Source organism: Lampris incognitus, chromosome 2, assembly GCF_029633865.1.
Source record: "Lampris incognitus isolate fLamInc1 chromosome 2, fLamInc1.hap2, whole genome shotgun sequence".
Lineage (NCBI taxonomy): Eukaryota > Metazoa > Chordata > Actinopteri > Lampriformes > Lampridae > Lampris > Lampris incognitus.
This window is the reverse complement of record NC_079212.1, coordinates 32,416,031-32,436,051: the sequence shown is the minus strand read 5'-3', so window position 1 is coordinate 32,436,051 and position 20,021 is coordinate 32,416,031. Positions and strand designations below refer to the sequence as shown.

The 20,021-nt window shown below is 45.5% G+C and overlaps 1 protein-coding gene across 1 annotated transcript; it reads right to left on the bottom strand.

Annotated features, from left to right (window-relative positions):
- Positions 1-1,107: 1,107 nt before the first annotated feature.
- LOC130106979 (serine/arginine-rich splicing factor 6-like) lies at positions 1,108-10,671 on the bottom strand. The gene is made up of 6 exons (XM_056273360.1): positions 10,425-10,671; positions 9,921-10,072; positions 8,142-8,263; positions 3,224-3,426; positions 2,924-2,986; positions 1,108-2,730 (listed from the first exon to the last, which is right to left on the bottom strand). The coding sequence occupies exons 1-6, from the start codon at positions 10,529-10,531 to the stop codon at positions 2,289-2,291; spliced, it is 1,089 nt and encodes a 362-aa protein (XP_056129335.1). The 5' UTR covers positions 10,532-10,671; the 3' UTR covers positions 1,108-2,288.
- Between the last annotated feature and the right edge of the window lie 9,350 nt (positions 10,672-20,021).

Below are 20,021 nucleotides of genomic sequence, written 5' to 3'. Positions count from 1 at the left end.
GCCCCTCCACAAATTGGCTGTAAAGGAAACACTGGAGACTTTAGGTTGAACAAACATCAAACAGTCCTGCCTCGCCATGTCTGAAGGAGTCCAGCCAACTTCAAATGTGAGAAAACAATTTCAGAACAAGGTTAAAGAGGAGATGCTATCCTCCATCGCCGGTCCATGACCCCGTGTGACTTCTAGAAAGCCTCAAATTCCTGCCCTCTGTTAAAGAAATGTTGAATTATGGTAACAGACCATCAGCAATACCACCAAAAACCGTTAAAATGGCGGAGGATCAGAAGTCCTCAGTGCAAAATGAGTTAAAAGCATAGGGTCTCCAATTCCTGCGAAAATCCCATTTACAAAAGATGAACCCTGCAACCCATCTTCTGGCAAAACCACGAATGAATGAGGATTATTTTACCTCAAAACATCGGTCACGGTTAGGTGTTTATTTTAGTAATCTTGGAGCGACTCCCTTTTATTATTGTAAATTGTACAACAACAAAAATTAGGTCAATTAGTACGTGCCTCTCTATTTAATAAACCAGAAATAGCTTTATGGTTGACAATATTCACAAATGCATGCGCTAAAATTTTAAACCACGAGAAAAAAACATGTCACCTTACCCTATGATGTTCTTTTGACTTAAAGATGGTCGCGTCTTTACCGATTGGCAGATAATAATTCAACAGAGATAAATTCATGCTTGATGATCAATTCGGAACTGAATTTGGCTTACCATCTCTTGTCTCCTGCGGCTCCGGATCGCCAACTGCGCATGCGTGAGGCCGGTTTACAGCCACCGGTGATACAATGTAACGTTCAAAGACTTGCGTTGAAATAGCTTGACTTCCCATAATGGTTGATTTGAGATATAATGTGGTGAAGTTAAGATTAGTTTACAGGGCATAAAAAACAGAGATCTTGTTTTAAGTGAAAAATTAACTCGATCGTACTCTGCACCCCCTCCTCTCACAATATCGCCGCTCACTTTTCTAGAAATGGCCAACCCTTAATGAAAAGCCTTTTATTATATAATTAGTTGGATATAGGTCACATTGTAACACTAGACTGCAGTAAGCGGCTGTGTTTTAATATGGAAATAAACAAAAGGCCAGTTATGATTGAGATCTTTTATTGAACAAACAAGAAACCTACCAAAAACAAACAAAAAAAGATTGTATCAAGAAGTCAAGTTTCACTTCCAAGTTGAACGGTGTCAATAAATCAAATGTTGAAAATGATGAAGAGCCCAAAAATCTCGAGATTTGATGTATGAAACATTCCTATGAATGCCCTTTGCAGGTTTGCCACCTACTGACATCCTCCACAGCAGTTGCTTCTCTAACTCAGTGCATAGCGCACAAAAGAAAAAGATAACTTCATTTGGTTCAATCAAACTACGAACTATAAAGCAAGGGATATGAACACCAAGCTCTTTCAGTGAGGAAAATAGGAAAACAAGGAAAATATTCTGTTGTCAAAAATTCTGTAGAGAAAAAAACACCCCTGCAACAATAACACTTTCAGGGCTTCTAGGAAAGTAGAAATCAAAGCCCATCCAACACATAAGCTGTTTACAGTGTAAAAAAAAAGAGACAAAAAACAAATCATTTTGCATCCATCATATATTTTGTTCCCGAATGAGCAAAATTCAAACCCCTCATGCCAGGTAGTATGCACTCACATTATTAAAGCATTTAATTATACATTTTAGATTGCTATAGAGAAATACATAGCATTAGGGATGCAACTTCCCATTCTAAAATGACAGACATTAAATAAAGAGAGACCTACTCCCACATTGTATCCCAACTACCCTTAACTCTTCCCCCACACAGATACATCCCAACGCTGAACATGAGATATATAATTTTGGCAGAACTTCAGACATTAATTGAGGTTTGGGGGCTGCTGGCAGAAAAAAATTCTCAATTTCACCTGCAGTTTTGTTACAAAATGAGAGGGAGCATCAAATGTAATAGTAATTCTTTCATTTAAATAGTGTCGTTTTTGTTCATGAGAGATACTGACCAATGAGGTTCAAGAAAAATCTTGAAAATGGAAATAGGCATTACAAAATCAAACCCTTTTCACGTTGACCAGTAGCCATGTATCATTGTGAGCCTCCTCACCATGCCAGGGAACAACACTGAAAATATCTGAGACAAGTGCACACTTGAGGGAGGAACAGAGGAGTATAAGCCAGCATTACAAACACACAACCTGTCTTGTAAAAGCCTGAGGATCATGAAATAACTGTAGATGATGCATCTCCCTTCCCCCACCAAAACTCCCTTTAATCCTGAGAGGCTGATCTAGACTGCGAATCAAACTTTGAAAGGGATGTTGACTGCTTCTCCACAGACTTTGAGCGGAGGTGTTTGGCCTGTGGAGACGGTGAGCATGAGGCTGATTTGGCAGCATGCACCTCCTTTCCATTTTCCACCGAGGAGGCAGAGCGACTCCTGGACCTTTTTTCACTTGGATTCTCCTTGGAGCTGCTGCGCGAGTCCCGCTCTGACTTCACCTTGGAATGGCTCTTGGAACGGCTGGACTTGGACTTGCGCTCACCTGAGTGAGACCTGGACTTACGAGAGCGAGAACGGGACTTCCGGGTGTGGGAGCGAGACCGGGATCTACGGTTCCGGGAGCGAGATTTGCTTCTTCCAGACTTGGAGCGGGAACGATGACTCCTTTTGCTGCTACGAGATCGAGACCTGTTGCTACGAGATCGAGCCCTGTAAGAAAAGATATATGTTTTCTCTTGGCACATTCATAAAAGTAAAAACTTCTTGACATTTCAGAAAGAAAAAAATTATACACAATAACAATAATAGTGGACATGGACCAGTGCCTCAACAGCACCGTCAATTTCTTCTCAACTTTTATTTTGCACAATTATTAATTAAGTAGTCCTTGTCCTGGTCTGACCTGGAACAGGATCTGGAGTGGCTCCTGGAGCTCCTGCTGCGGGAGCGACGACGACTGCGGGACCTGGGGAAGACAGACACAAAAGGTCAAGAATCCACACTTTATCCCAAAAATAAGTATGACAATTTTGTGGGTAGTGTTGCTTATCTTCTCTGAAAGTTCTTTTCAAAAAAAGAATCCAACACAGTTGTGAGCAATACCAAAAATACATAAACGATTGGTAAAAAAAAAGTGATGATAAAAAAAAAGTGATGAAATTGAAAAAGAAAATTAAATAAAAAACAAATCCTGAAGCCTCACCTAGAGTGGCTGCCTGAGCAAGACCTTCGTTTGCGAGGCTGATCCTCTATCAGGCGGATCTTCTTCCCATTAATGTCCGTACCATCCAGCTCGTCCAGGGCTCTTTTCATGTCTGAATAGGAGCGGAACTCGATGACACCCTCGTTGGCGCTTCTCTTGTGGGCATCTGCGTAGGTCACCTCTCCTGCCTGACGCATTAAGTCCTAAACACAAGTGTCGAAAATAATTTTCAAATGTTAAAAAATTTAAACATATTTAACCTTATACAATGTAGAGACTGCACTGTTGATCTATCTGCATAAACAAAATATCCTTAAAAAGCAGATTTAAAAAAAAAATCACATGGAGTGACAATACTTTTAATCTTTTAATCAAAATTTAAATCTGAAACAGACGGCCTATTTTAGGGAAAACTTCAAACAGTTCAACATGGTCTAAATTTGAGACTCATGGTTGAAGTTTATGCCAAACCAACTGTGACGTTTACTAGGTATTTAGGTGAGTTTCCATTGCAGTTTTGCGTAAAATAGAAGCGATTTAAAAAAAAAAGTTGACAAAACACAATTGACAATGGTCTGCGTTGGCACAGTGATTTCGATTGCATCCACCACATAGGTGACAAGGGCATGTGATGCATGTATGACAGAAAACGCAAGTGGTGGCAGCCACGTATCAGGTATTTCTGGGAGGTCATTGTCCACAATCATTTTACAATGGTCCTGTGGGTCCAAGACTGATGAGTTATCAGTTATGATGAGCTATGCACCTTCCAATGACACAAAACGCACCATGTTTTTGAATGCCATGTGATTCTTCATGTCATGTGACTTAAATGTGAAAAATATGTTTCCATTTCCATTTTAGAAAATATTGCTTTCTCGAATCGTCTGAAAAACCACCTCATGCAAGTGTATAAACATTTTTGCAATATTGTGAGTTTTTTCAAAATTCACATTTCCATTACTTGTTTTTTGGTTCATAATCAAATTGCGCATTAAGCAGGTTAATGGAAACTTGCCCACTGACTGCCACCTCAAGCCAAAAAGGTGTGCTACACAAAATTTAAGACCTAAAGTTGGACCAAGTTCCATAACAAGATTTAACATGTCTAAAAAGCTTGGAAACAGACTTAAAAATTCAACAATTTTTTACTTGTAAGTGACCAATAGTCTTTGGAACCTTTACCCATACCTGTTCTCAATTGTCTCTAGAGCAATCGGCAAGTGGGCTAGTCATTAATGTCCATGAATTCACCTCTGATTGACTAGTACAAGCAAAGGCAGGTGTAAGGGTGTGCACTGTTTCATATTTCGATCTGAAAGGCAGTATGTAAATGAGTGTTTCTAATGACATTGACATTAAAAAAAAGGTAGGTGAGAGAAGCTCAAATGAGTGGAGCCCTTTCACAAAGAAAAATTGGTTTATACCTTTTATACAGTTAGGTCCATAAATATTTGGACATTGACAACATTATTGTTATTTTAAATGTCTACCATAGCATATTGGAGTTGAAATTAAATGGTGACTATGAGCTCAAAGTACAGACTTTCACCACTGATTTGACGATACTTACATTCAAATGGAGTGAACGGTCTAGGAATTACAGCCCTCAGGATTCATTCATTTTTACCAATAAATTTCTCAATAAATTTGAGACCAATTTTCATGACGATACATTCTCTGAAACATGTGTATATATGCAAAATAAGGGGGAAAAATCCATGTCAAAATTTACCACAGTATATCTCAATTAAAATTGATGACAAGCTATGTGATTTGATACAACATAAACATTAAGTAATGCTGACACACCAGTAAGATCTTTACAGAATAAAGTGTGTCACTGTGTAGCACTAACTAACATAAATGACTAGGAGGCAACAATGTTTGAAAAATAAATAAGTAGTGTCCAGTAACACTGACATTAACTTCAGAAGGCAGCAGTGTCGGAGAGAAGCTGTCTTTTGGAATACAAGATTTTGTAACTAAGAAGATTTTAAACCAACTATGCCTCCTATTTACCATTAACCTAATTGAGCATTAACAGAAGATAACCTTCCCTGTTTGAATTTCCCTAAAACAATCCAAATACAATCTTTTTTCATTTCTGCAAGCTTCTCGTCAATATGCTTTTCAGTTTTCTGCAAATCTGGCAGCTATCTAACTGTTGAAGAACATGACCTGATAAAGCTGGCTTGTGTCTTTACATTACTTATAGGAATAGTGAGACTCAGCCACCATTAGCACTCACAGTAGCCCTGCAGTTAAGGCTTCGTTTCTGGGCACAGCACCCAAAATGGTCCCTTGTTTGATGATGGATGAGAGGGAAGCAGGTGTCACATTGATCACCAGGGTGAAAAAGCCAGTGATGGGGTTGAGAGTTGATTCATGGGCAGCAGCAACAGACTGGTGTTTAGCTCCTTTAGCATGGCTAGCTAGCACTGCCTCTCCCATGTTCGAAATGTTGAACACTTTACTGCACAGTCCACATTTTACATGTCCAAGGTCCTGGTCTTTCTGAAGTCATACTTTATACTTGTCCAAGTAAAGCCAGACATTATTAAAATCAGCATTTTCCTGGCACTGCATGAATTTACATCTCGTCTCTTGATGTTACCCCTCGCAGAGACCAACCTAATCGAGTGACGTGACTGATCTGCCCAAACAATAAAGTATTGTTTAATCAATATAGTTTTCTTTCAGTCAATCTTAACTGAACCACATTTACTCTAATATACAGTATTAGTGAAGCAAACTGCCACGACTTTTTCTAAAACTTTCTGTGGTTATTTTTCCAAAACTTCTTCAGTCCTAAAAATTGCTATTTTCAAATTCCATGATTTTTCCAGGTTTTTCATGACCGCACAAACCCTGGGCAGTTTTTTATGTAATCCCCCCCTTTTTAAGGAACCAAAAATAATTGGACTACCGGCTGTTCAGCTGTTCCATGGTTGTGTGTGTGTTAATCCCCCTATTTCATTTACAAGTAAGCAGATAAAAAGTCTAGAGTTGATTTCAAGTGTAGCATTTGCATTTGGAATCTGTTGCTGTTAACTGTCAATATGAAGCTCAAACAGCTGTCCCCACCAGTGAAGCAAGCAAGCTATCATTAGGCTGAAAAATCAAAACAAACCCACTAGTTAGCAAAAAAAACAGTAGGTGTGGCCAAGTCAACCATTTGGTACATTTTTAAAAAGAAAGAACACATTGGTGAGTTCAAGAGCACCAAAAGTCCTATAAGACCATGGGAAACTGGTGGATGACAGAAGAATTCTTTCCCTGGTAAAGAAAAACCCCTTCAATAGAGTTGGCCAGATCAAGAACACCCTCCAGGAAGTAGGCGTATCTGTGTCAAAGTCAACAACCAACAGAAGACTCCACCAGAGTATACACAGAAGGGTTTACCAAAGACGTAAAGCACTGGTAAGCCTCATAACAGATACATGTCATCACTCATCGAAGTGACCTCTTCAGTCTTAACTGACTGCAGGTATCCCCCTTCTTACAAACAATACAGTTGCATAACGACCGAAACTAATGAATGATCGGTTTCATATGCAAATATGGGTGTGACCATTAACTAGAGTTACAATGGCTACGTGTACTATTCACAGAGGATTTGGGAATGTTTGCAATCACAGCACTGTAATATGGCGACAGATGTACTCTTAGGCCTGCCTCTCGGTTCAGGGATGGTCGTTCCCTCGTCACATAGATGGCCTCTTTGACTCCCCATTCAAACCAGCGTTCCTCCCTATCAGGGATGTGCACTTTTTCTTGACGAGTGGCCACTGGCCTGTAGATGGGTGTAGACCGCAGAGTCCTGGCCTGACGCATTAGCTATCCTGTGGTGTCCCATCCTCTTGACCAGCATCTGTTTAGTTTCCCCAATGTACAAGTCATGGCAATCCTCCTGGCACTTAACAGCGTACACTATATTGCTCTGATTGAGTGTGGTTATCCTAACTTGCCAAGCCAGGAAGATGCCCAAACAGTGCACCAGCAAATTGAAGATAGGAGAAGGACAACAGCTGCCTAAGCATAAACCAGTGGTGATTCCGTATGTGGCGGGCATGTCGGCTAAGTTGAGACACATATTTTCCAAACATCGCATCTCGGTTGCCTAAACCCCAAAACACGCTGCGCCAGAAATGGGTCCACCCCGAGGATCGGGTCGCCCAACACAAACAAATATATATGAAATTTATTTTCTCACATTTCTTTTTCTAATACCAATAGAACTGTTAACATTGGAGCTTATCAATACTACGGTCTTAAATAATTTCGTTATGGTGCCCGTTTAACACCGGGTTTCGGTACCCAGCCCTCCCAACAGCAATGATTACTTTTTTCCGAACTGTTGTCAGGTTGTGACCTATCAAGTGTGCTAAAGTAGTTTTCCAGTGCTGTATTTTTGGTTGCTCTCAGAGGAACACCCTGTCATCTTTCCCCAAAACCCCCGTATTTGAGGTCCCTTTGCTTTGACTTAATAGGATTAAAAGTGGGGATTTTTTTTTTTACATTGAAAATGCTCTTAGAAAACAATTTCAGCCTGTCTTTAAACATTCAAAGCGTTAACTTGGCTGGCATATTAAAACCATTGCCTTTGTGACTTAAAGTATTACCCAAACTGTTCAATAAACCTCGACTACATCAGCTGCTTGTCTTGTTCATAAGGACCAATTTTGGGTCCAACTCCATTTTGCTCAAGCAGATAAAAACAAGCCAATTATATGACATGGATATTACTTGATTTTTTTGGAGGGAAACCTTTGATAATTGTGTGCAAATGGGGAAAAAAAGTTATGTGGACAGTGCATTAAATGGTGACATATTTTCTGTCCCAACTGTTGTGGGGCATTAATGCTGAGTAAATACAACAAACACTTCGTCTGTGCTACTTCCCCCAGCAGTTTACCTTAAGATCCTGCCAGCTGCAGCGGGTAGACAGGTTCTCCACAATGAGGCGGTTCTCTGTACGGACAGGAGGCCCATACTTATCCCTACCACCACCGCGGTTTCGGCTATTGTACCCACTACCTTTAAAAAGAAAGAGACCAAGACAGTTAGAGACAGAAACGAAGGTGGACGACAAGAAAAAGAAAAAAAGAAAGAAAATTGTCTCAGGTTACAGAATACACAAGACAGTGACTTGCCAGATAAGAGTCCAAGTTGGCAAAATAAAAAAATTGCACTTTGTGAAAAAGGTATCCATCTGATGCTATTCTTTAGACAAACCTTTAGATTAGTGAACTACAAACCATTGCGCAGGCTCTTTTAAGTTTTTAATGTTCAGCATTTTGAAGTTGTTCTCTGCTGCAAAGAACACCACTGCATCTGTTTCCGAAAACACAGAGCCTGACATTCTCTGGGACAACACTGAAGATTTTTGCTGCATAAACTAATTGACAGTGATGTTCTTGCAAGACCTTTGAACCCTGAAAAAAAAGGGAGGCATCCTCATAGGTTGTTGTCAAGAACAATGCTGGACCTAATTGAATGTCATCGGTAGACAGTAACATATAAAATCATTCTTTTGATCCATTTGATCAGACGTCAAGTCAGAACTTTAATCTTTTACCCCAGTTTGCTAACTTACATTTCTTGTGCATGTAAGTTTTTCTACTAGAGCTGCTCCAGTTTATTTTTGCTGTCAATATAGAAACCAATGGCAGTTCTCACCATCACCCCTGGTCTATTGGCAAAAGGCTGCTGTCATCATGGCTTCCGGTTAGGTCAGCCAAGGATCAAGGGGGGGCAAAGGTGACACACACATTGTAAAGGTGAAAGCCAAGGCCAAACGGGACAGCCAGTCATCTTAGCCAGTCATCTTTAGCATCAATGGACTCTCAGCCTCAGCTCGCAACTGGACTCTTTCAAATTGAAACAATCAAGGACTTGTTAATGTTGAATAAAAAAAAAAGTCGAAATTAAGGTATAAAAAATACACATTTCACATGATAGTTATTCTATTTAAGTTAGAAACTGTTATAACAGATGAGTGTTTTGCGTTTACCTTTTTTCTGAGGCACTAGTAAGGGGCTAGAAGTTTGCCTTCAAGAAACAGTATGATTTGTTTTTATCAAAATTTTACCTGTATGTAATAGGTTTCATAGGCCATGAAGGCACAGCAATGCAAGATAATTGGAAAATGCCTGCTCTCAAACTGTCAGAACTAGCTGCAGTGTTCAAAAGGACGAGCTTAGAAAAAGGTTTTAACTTGGATTTGACAAAAACATTTCAATCTTAATGGGTTCACTAGTGACAGACTTATCCCTCTACATGTCTTATTACAAAAAGCCCAGGGTGTGCAACACACCCTGCATCGTTTGCCATGACCGTAGTACCGCCACTCAATACATAGTCACCTTGCATGACAACTGGGTTTTTGCATGCAATCTAGGCTTTCATTAAGAACGACATCGTGTGACAAGTTCGATCATCATTCATCAATCAATCAATCATTCAAGTTCAATTGATCAAGTTCATCGATGACTGGATGCTATTCACAAAAACGTGCAATGGCGTCCCTGTGAACTAAAGAGGTGGTCAACGGTCATCGAGACCAAAAAATAAATGCGTGATAAAGTTGGTGGAGTCAATAAGCGACAGGAAAGACGTGTGCAGTCCATGCTGGACACCTCAACCCCAAGGGGAGATGGGAAGAGGGGGTTATCTAGTAACGGACAGCACTTACTGCGCCCACCACCCCCACCGTAGCTATCCCGGTCTCGCCGCGGTCCGCGGGCATGCTCGACCGTCACTTTCTCCCCGCACAGCTTCTTCCCGTTGAGGTCATACACAGCGTCGTCGGCATCTCGGTTGTCCTCGAATTCCACGAAACCGTATCTAGGAAAAAGCAGAGCTGAGTTGAAACGTCGGCCATGTAAAATAAATAAATTAAACAGTGCGCTCTTCTCACTGAGCGAAGCTGCTTGCTCGAGCGAAGCCGCTTGCTCGAGCTCAGCACGATAGGGGCTCGTCATAACAAAGACGCCATATTGTGCGGTACGACGGGCAAGGGAAAAGTAGGGTTCGAAATTGCAACAAATTTGGCTTAAATAACACAACTTATTTGCGTAAAGGTTACGGTAGCAGAAGCTATACTTATGCGTTAGGGAGTTTATAACTCTAGAGGAAGGTTGGGATATAAGTGAGCCACGTTTGACGTCATTAAGCTATAGCCTACGAGAAAACGTACCCGTTTTTCAAATCGATCTCCGTGACCTTTCCATATCCACCAAAAAACAGCTTGACGTCCTTTTTGCAGACATGGTAGCTCAGTCGTCCGATGTAAACGCGGGGCATGTTTGTTTAGCTAACTTTAACCTCGGCTGTTGGGGACAACGGCTTATTTGCGCTGCTGTGTTTCCTGAGCGACAAACTACAGCGTGACTTCCGGTACGGACCTGCTTTCTTCTTTCTCTTCCTCGCATTTATTTATTTATTTATTTATTTATTTTTTGCGGATTGCAATACCAACTTTTAGGGGCATACCGCCACGCACCGTACCGGAGTATGCATAACAGGATCTGTTTTATATGAGTCAAAACAAGCAAACAAGCAAACACATAATATTCTATTGAACAATCCTGTATTTATTAAAATATCTATAACGCTCTGTGTTTCCCACACATTATCTGCATTTGTACCCAATATCCCTTCCAATTCCCGTCCTCGTCCGTTCTCGCTCATCCTTTGTTGCAACCTTACCCTTTCATTATATTTGTCACAGTGCATTATTAGGTATTACGCATTTTCCGTCATATTACTGTGCACGCACACTTGTGAATTTACTTTTCCCAATAAAAAATAGAGTCTTATCTAAACCAATTTGATCACATCTTAACCTGGATAAAACTACTTTATCTCTTCTACTTCCCCATTTAACACTGTACTGTAGAGCCGAAGTAACGGAGAAGACCGTAGGTTCACACTTTAGCCGTGTAGGCAACTTTCTTTAATCCACGGTAAATCAGCGAGACAAACAAAACCCCCAGCTCGACTCAGCGGAGGTGGCAAGAATAATCAGAAAACTGGCTGGACAACCATAACTTAACCCTGCGTTAACCTGCCAGGGCAACCATGACTTAACCCTTAGTTCCTGGGTTGAATTCTGTCCCCAATACGTGTCCACCACATGAGCCCCCCCAGAATTCGCCCTAGTAATCGAAGTCAGGCAGGCGCGGGGGGACGACAGGCCGTCCGCGGCGGCTCCGGATAACAGGGGCCGGAGTGTCTGTGGGAGGCATTGACGCGGGCCTGTGGAGGTCGGCCTGAGGAGCAGAAGAGGCAGCTCGGGCCTCCACGGGGGGAGGAGGCGGAGCCGGGGGACGACCGCGACGAGGAGGTTGGGCTAACTCCAACGGCTGCGTCAAGTCCAGGTGTGCGGGTTTAACTCGGTCCACTGAAACATGCTCGGCCGTGCCCCCAAAATCCACCACCAGGTGCTTAGTTCCCCGTTCCAGGACGCGGAAGGGGCCGTCATAAGGGGGTTGCAGAGGGGGGCGGTGTGCGTCGTGACGGATGAACACGTAGTCCGCTGACTGCAGACCTGGGGGCACCTGGGACACCGGAGCGCCGTGTTGGGCGGTAGGGACGGGTGTGAAAGCTCTGACCCCGTCCAGCAAGGAGGCTCGTTGGTCCACAGCTGACCAGGGACGCGTTGCATTGGGCATGAAATCGCCTGGGACTCGCAGCGGCGTGCCGTACACCAGCTCCGCAGAGGAGGCTTGTAGGTCTTCCTTCGGGGCGGTCCGCAGGCCCAGCATGACCCATGGGAGCTTGTCAACCCAGTTGCAGTCCTTGAGAGTAGCCCGAAGCGCAGCCTTCATGGACCGGTGGAAGCGCTCACATAGGCCGTTCGCCTGAGGGTGGTAGGCGGTAGTGCGATGAAGCTTGACGCCCAGAGCCTCACCCACAGCATTCCATAGCTCTGAGGTAAACTGTGGCCCACGGTCAGATGAAAGGTCGGAAGGCGTACCGAAACGTGAGACCCACGACCCAATAAAAGCCCGGGCCACATCAGCAGACGTCGTGGATGCCAGGGGAACAGCTTCAGGCCAGCGCGTAGTCCTGTCCACCACAGTGAAGAGGTAGGTGAACCCATGGGAGGGGGGTAGGGGACCAACCAGGTCGACGTGGACATGGTCAAATCGTCTCTCCGGCACTGCGAAGCGTTCCAGGGGCGCCTTAATGTGGCGGTGTATCTTAGCCCGCTGACAGGCAACACATGAGTCGGCCCACGCTTTCACGTCTCTCTTAAGTCCCTCCCACACAAACTTAGCAGAGGTCAGGCGCACAGATGGCTTACCGCCTGGATGAGAGAGGCCGTGCACAGCTTCAAATACGGGGCGTCTCCAGCTGTGCGGGACGATGGGCCTGGGCTGTCCTGTGGAGACGTCACACAGGAGGGTGACACCTGTGTCGCTGAAAGGAACGTCCTGCAGGCGGAGCCCCGTGTCGGAGGCCCGGAGACGGAGGATGCTCGGGTCCGTGGCCTGGTCAGCAGCCATCTGTACATAGTCAAGGCCTAGGTGGACCGCTCCAATCACTGCCCTAGACAGGCAGTCAGCTACCTGGTTAGACTTACCAGCGACGTGCTGGATGTCGGTAGTGAATTCCGAAATGTAGGAGAGTTGTCGCTGCTGGCGAGCGGACCATGGCTCGGCCGTCTTGGACATGGCAAACGTGAGGGGCTTGTGGTCCACGTACGCAGTAAACTCGCGGCCCTCTAGCAGGAAACGGAAATGCCGGACGGCGAGCCAGAGACCGAGGAGTTCCCTGTCAAAAGTACTATACTTGCGCTCTCGGGGTGTAAGCTGGCGACTGAAAAAGGCCAAAGGCTGCCAAGCCCCCCCCCCACCCACTGTTCGTGAACCGCACCAACAGCATAGTCCGATGCATCCGTGGTTATGGAAATAGGCGCTGTAGGTGAAGGATGCGCTAGCAGGGTAGCCTGGGAGAGCGCAGCTTTAGTCTCGGTGAACGCACGGTCCCGCTCTGCTGTCCAGTCGACCGCCTGGTTGGGGGACATGCCTTTCAGCGCCTCGTACAGTGGCCGGATGATAAAGGCGGCTCGAGGAATGAAGCGGTGGTAGAATGTCACCATCCCGATGAACTCCCTGAGCGCACGAGCTGTTTGGGGGCGCGGAAAGGCCGCCACCGCTTCCACCTTTGAGGGCAGGGGGACTGCCCCGTCCCCAGTGATGCGGTGCCCGAGGAAATCAATGGCTGTCAGCCCGAACCGGCACTTCGCCGGGTTGACGATCAGCCCATGCTGGCTGAGGCGTGTGAAGAGGGCATGAAGATGGGACAGGTGTTCTTCCTCGGAGGCGCTGGCGATGAGTATGTCGTCCAAATAGACGAAGATGAAAGGAAGGCCACGGAGCACTGAATCCATCAGCCGCTGAAAGGACTGGGCTGCGTTTATGAGTCCAAATGGCATTCGTAGGAATTCAAATAGGCCGAATGGGGTTGTCACCGCTGTCTTGGGGATGTCTGAGGGGTGCACGGGAACTTGATGATAACCACGGACCAGGTCGACTTTTGAGAAGACGCATTTGCCAGACAGGTTTGCAGAAAAGTCCTGGATATGCGGGACAGGATAGCGGTCAGGCGTGGTGGCGTCATTTAGTCGGCGGTAGTCCCCGCATGGGCGCCAACCTCCATCAGGCTTAGCGACGATGTGGAGTGGGGACGCCCACGGGCTGTCAGAGCGGCGGATGATCCCCATGCGTTCCAGGTGCTCGAACTCAGACTTGGCAATGGCGAGTTTGGCGGGGTCGAGACGCCTGGCTCTGGCGTAGACCGGGGGCCCCTTCGTAGCAATGTGATGCTCCACCCCATGCTTAGCGGTGGGTGCAGAGAAGGTAGGCTGGGTGAGGTCGGGGAACTCAGCGAGGAGGCGGGTGAACTTGTCTGCCTCTGAGAGAGAGTTGGCTAGACCTGCATAGGCCGCTTCCCTCCGCGTACATGCGAAGGAGGAGAAGGTTAAGGCATCGACCAGACGGCTGTTCTGAATGTCCACTAGCAAACCGTAAGCGCACAAAAAATCAGCTCCGAGGAGGGGAAGCGTTACATTGGCCATGACGAACTCCCACGTGAAACGTTGTCCACCAAAACACAGTTCTACAGACCGCACGCCGTAGGTGTGGATAGGGCTGCCGTCAGCCGTCGCCAACTGGGGGCCCCGCTCCCCGCCCATGATGTCGACGTCAGTAGCAGGGAGCACGCTTCTCTGTGCGCCCGTGTCACAAAGAAATCGCCGACCGGAGATGGTGTCGAGGATGAAGAGTAGCCTGCTCGTATCGCCAACACTCATGGCCACTACTGAGTGTTGGCCCTCTCGTTTCCCGTCGGCCTGTAGTTGCAGGGGGAACGGCACCGTTTAGCTTTCGCACCAAATCGAGCGTGGTACATACAGAGTCCAGAGGGCTTGTAGCGGTCTGATGCTGTGGCGCCACCGTCGGGCCACGCCCGCGATGTCGGCGGGGGGCCAGTGAAGGTAGGAGCCAGCACCCCGGCATGGGAGGAACGTTGTGTAGCGACGAAGAATCGGTCAGCCTCCTTTGCCAGCTCACGGGGATCAGTGATGGTGGAGTTAGCGAGCGCAGTCTGGACGTGGGGCGGCATGTTGCGCAGAAACAGCTCCATAAACAGGAAACATGGCTTTTCTTGACCCAGTAGGTTTAACATCCTGCTCATTAGCTCCGATGGTTTGCCATCTCCCAAGCCCTGAATTGCGAAGAGGCGACGTGCTCTCTCCGTTGCTGACAGTTCAAAAGTTTCAAGGAGGAGATGTTTAAGTGCGGCGTATTTACCATCGGCCGGTGGGTTGGTTATGAAACCGCTTATCCTGGAAGCCGTAGCGCACCCCAGCACTGCCACTACGTAGTAGTACCTGGTCTCGTCTGCTGTTATGTCTCTGAGCGCGAACTGTGCCTCAGCCTGCGCGAACCATGTAGCCGCGGAAGACTCCCAAAACTCCGGCAGTTTAATTGCAACGGCGTTCGTAGCCATAATGTGTGTGGTTTCAGAAAACGTATCCGAAGATCACGTCGGGGTCACCAGTGTAGAGCCGAAGTAACGGAGAAGACCGTAGGTTCATACTTTAGCCGTGTAGACAACTTTCTTTAATCCACGGTAAATCAGCGAGACAAACAAAACCCCCAGCTTGACTCAGCGGAGGTGGCAAGAATAATCAGAAAACTGGCTGGACAACCATAACTTAACCCTGCGTTAACCTGCCAGGGCAACCATGACTTAACCCTTAGTTCCTGGGTTGAATTCTGTCCCCAATACGTGTCCACCACAGTACTGTCTTTTGTATTCTACAGTATGTTCTGCTCCTAATATCCCCATCTCACTTTTTCTGCCAAAGTTCCGATAATTTCTTTTTGATTAGTGCGTTACCTTCCCCTGTTCCAAATGGTATGTCAGTTACGTGCCTCATACTTAGTGATCTTTTAGCCATCGTGTCTGCAGTTTTATTGTCCTTACATGAGCAGGTATCCAACAAATTTTCTGCATCTATTCCCAATCTTTGAATTGTAAATAAACATTGAAACATTTCGAATATAATATTTTGGAAGTGCGGATCAATATGATATTGTAGCGAATTCGGGGGGGGGGGGCAACCACAGGAACTGCCGCGGCCGGGGCGCGAACCCGTATCGCCCGCATCGCGGGAGACATCGCTAACCGCTCGTCTAAAGGATCAGATTCGCCAGTCCGCGGCCAGCGTGTCTTCTTATCTATGCACGTTACACTACCCTGCCCCTCCTTCGGGAAGCGCGTCCCCGCGCTTAAGCATATCAACTCCTTCACGCCTCAGGGCGCCTACGCTTCCGATGGCCTTACGGTCGCTCCATCCCACTTCTGACACCAATGTAGCGAATTTGGGGGGCAACCACAGGAACTGCCGCGGCCGGGAAACGAACCCGTATCGCCCGCACCGCGGGAGACATCGCTAACCGCTCGACTAAAGGGTCAGACCCGCCAACCAGCGGCCAGCGTGTCTTCTTATCCATGCACGTTACAATATAGTTTCCGGGGGGCGGGGTTGGTGCGTACTATGGCAAAGACAATGACCTGGATCCCACTGAAATTATCCAAATGACTGTGACATGTAAAGTTGCAAACATATGGTGACATATTTAGAAACGAGTGCTTTTCCTGAACATGCGTGAAATAGTTCGTTTGGTATATAGTTTGTATGGGAGAGCAGCGAATTTGCCCTTATTTTAAATGTTTCATCGGGACGAATGCTGCAGGCAGTATTTATGCATGCTCAATAATCCAGGTAAGAAAATCAAAGAAGGTTGAATCAGTGCATCTGGATACAACGTTTATTGACAGATACGTTTCATCACTCATCTTTGTGACCTCTTCAGTCTCAACTGACTGCATGTATAAACAATACAGTTGCATAAACCAACGATCGGTTTCATGTACAAATATGGGCGTGACCATTAACTAGAGTTTCAATGGCCATGTGTACTATTCACAGAGGATTTGGGAATGTTTGCAATCACAGCATTGTCAGATATTAAGAGGAAACGACCATCTCTGAACCGAGGGGGGCTAAGAGTACACTTGTCGCCATCTTATAATGCTGTGATTGCAAACATTCCCAAATCCTCTGTGAATATTACACGTGGCCATTGAAACTCTCAGGGTTGGGCAACATCCAGAAAGGGCCGGTGTGGGTGCAGGTCTTTGTTGCAACCAGGTAGTTACACACCTGATTCTATTAGTCAACCAAGAACATAGATTTGTAGACTCGGGTAGGCAGAAGGGATGAAGCAGTGACGAGGACAGCTCGGAAGAGTGGGGTAATTGGCCAAGTACAATTGGGGAGAAAAAAAAGGGGGGAAACAAAACTGCTTGGTAGTAACAAAGACCTGGACCTACACCGGCCCTTTCTGGATCATGTTGCCCATTCCTGCTAGTTAATGGTCACGCCCATATTTGCATATGAAACTTATCGTTGGTTTCGGTCGTTATGCAACTGTGTTGTTTATACCTGCAGTCAGTTTAGACTGAAGAGGTCACAAAGATGAGTGATGAAACGTATCTGTCAATAAACGTTGTATCCAGATGAACTGATTCAACCTTCTTTGAAATGCTGCAAGCATATTTTGCAAGTCTGTGAGCGGAGAGCCTAGGGGCCACTGCCGGACTCATGCTAAACAAAATCTGCACAGCAGCACTATCCTATGTCCGACCGGGGTATCGCAGCTTTACAACTCGATGATGAGTTACTATTCTGAAAACGCCCTGCTGGTTTCTTGGCTGATAATACCTGCATCATCTTTTCCTTTCTGCTATTCGGGGTCGGACACGAATATGTGATGTCCAGTACGTGGAGGGTTGTTCAGCCAATTAGAGCAATGGCTCATAAATAACGAAATAACTGGGCGGAAGTAGATGCAAACTACTACTACTACTACTGCTACTTTCGGGTGCTCCCGTTAGGGGTCGCTACAGCGGATCATCCGTTTCCATTTCTTCCTGTCTTCTGCATCCCCCCTTTTCCCCTGGGGGATGAATAAAGTATTCTGATTCTGATTTGTCACATCAGCCACCTGCATGTCCTCCCTCACCACATCCATAAAACCTCCTCTTTGGCCTTCCTCTTTTCCTCTTCCCTGGCAGCTCCATATTCATTATCCTTCTCCCAATATACCCAGCATCTCTTCTCCACACATGTCCAAGCCATATCAATCTTGCCTCTGTTGCTTTGTCTCCAAACCGTCCAACCTACTCTCTACTGCACTACCCGTTACTTTGGACAGTTGACCCCAAGTATTTAAACTCATACACCTTCATCACCTCTACTCCTTGCATCCTGACCATTCCACTGTCCTCCCTCTCGTTCACGCCTATGTATTCTGTCTTGCTCCTATGACTTTCATTCCTCTCCTATGACTTTCATTCTCTCCAGTGCATACCTCCACCTCTCCAGGCTTTCCTCAACCTGCACCCTACTCTCGCAACAGATCACAATGTCATCCGCAAACATCATAGTCCACGGAGACTCCTGCCTAATCTCGTCCATCAACCTGTCCATCACCATTGCAAACAAGAAATGGCTCAGAGCTGATCCTTGATATAATCCCACCTCCACCTTGAACCCATCTGTCTTTCCAAGCACACACCTCACCGCTGTCACACTTCCCTCATACATGTCCTGCACCACTCCTACATACGTCTGTGCAACTCCCGACTCCCTCATACAATACCACACCTCCTCTCCCAGCACCTGTCATATGCTTTCTCTAAATCCACAAAGACACAATGTAACTCCTTCTGACCTTCTCTATACTTCTCAATCAACATTCTCAAAGAAAACAACACATCTGTGGTGCTCTTTCCTGGCATGAAAGCATACTGCTGCTCGCTAATCACCACCTCTCCTCTTAACCTAGCTTCTATTACTCTTTCCCAAATCTTCATGCTGTGGCTGATCAACTTTATACCTCTGTAGTTGCTACAGTTCTGCACATCGCCCTTGTTCTTGAAAATCGGTACCAGTATACTTTTTCTCCACTCCTCAGGCATCCTCTCTTTCAAAGATTGTGTTAAACAATCTCATTAAAAACTACACTGCCATCTCTCCTAAACACCTCCATGCCTCCACAGGTGTCACCAGGACCAACTGCCTTTCCACTCTTCATCCTCTTCATAGCTGCCCTCACTTCCTCCTTGCTAATCCACTGAACTTCCTGATTCACTATCCCTACATCATCAAACCTTCTCTCACTCTCATTTTCTTCATTCATCAGCCCCTCAAAGTACTCCTTCCATCTTCTCAACACACTCTCCTCACTTGTCAGCACATTTCCATCTCTATCCTTGATCGCCCTTACCTGCTACACATCCTTCCCAGCTCGGGCCCTCTGCGGAAGTAGATGCAAAACAGCTTGTAAATCGGAAATACTTAAAAATGAGCAGCAGTACATAGAGGGGTGGCAAATCAAAGGAAAAACCTGAATGCTTGACCCCTACAGTGAGGGGGCCCGGGGGCTCTGTTATGCTGTGGGGGGGCATTTTCCTGCCATGGTTTGGGTCCACTTGTCCAGGGTAGGGTCATTGCAAATCAATACAAAAATTATTCTGCGTCATCACCTTTATCCTATGATGAGACATTTCTATCCTGATGGGAGTGATCTCTTCCAGGTCAGCAATGCCCTCATCCACAGGCACGAGGGGTCACTGCATATTTTGTTGATGGTTTAATGATTATGAAAATGACGTAAATCATATGCTATGGCCTTCAAAAGTCACCAGATCTTGACCCAATTGAACACCTATGGGAGATTTTGGACCGACGTGTTAGACAGCGCTCTTTACCACCATCCTCAAAACACCAAATGAGTGAATATCTTTTGGAAGAATGGTGTTCATCCCTCCTCTAGAGTCAGAGACTTGTAGAATCTATAACAAGGAGCATTGACGCTGTTCTGGAGGCTCCTGGTGGGCCAACACCTAAGACACTTAATATTGGTTTTTCCTGTGTCACCCATCCACGTTCATGTACTATAATAATAATGGATTACATTTATAGAGTGCTTTTTATCTAGACACCCAAAGTGCTTACGTTCAATGTACTTTCAGGATTTAATTAAAATTGCCTTAAATTGAAAATTAATAGGCTCATTAAATACTAAAGTCATATGTCTTACTCATATCCTGCATTTCAAAATGCTGAGCCTATGAAGGACCAGCTACCTGAACTTGACTGTTCAGTTTTTCAAAATTACAACATACTCTGCCTTCTCAAATCTTCCTGTCT

Excerpts from the sequence above, each read along its gene's own strand:
- LOC130106979 (XM_056273360.1), bottom strand. The coding sequence starts at position 10,531 with ATGCCCCGCGTTTACATCGGACGACTGAGCTACCATGTCTGCAAAAAG. Across the intron at positions 10,073-10,424 it reads GAGATCGATTTGAAAAACGG|ATACGGTTTCGTGGAATTCG; the intron begins GTACGTTTTCTC and ends GCTTTTTCCTAG. Across the intron at positions 2,987-3,223 it reads TGCTCAGGCAGCCACTCTAG|GTCCCGCAGTCGTCGTCGCT; the intron begins GTGAGGCTTCAG and ends TGTCTTCCCCAG.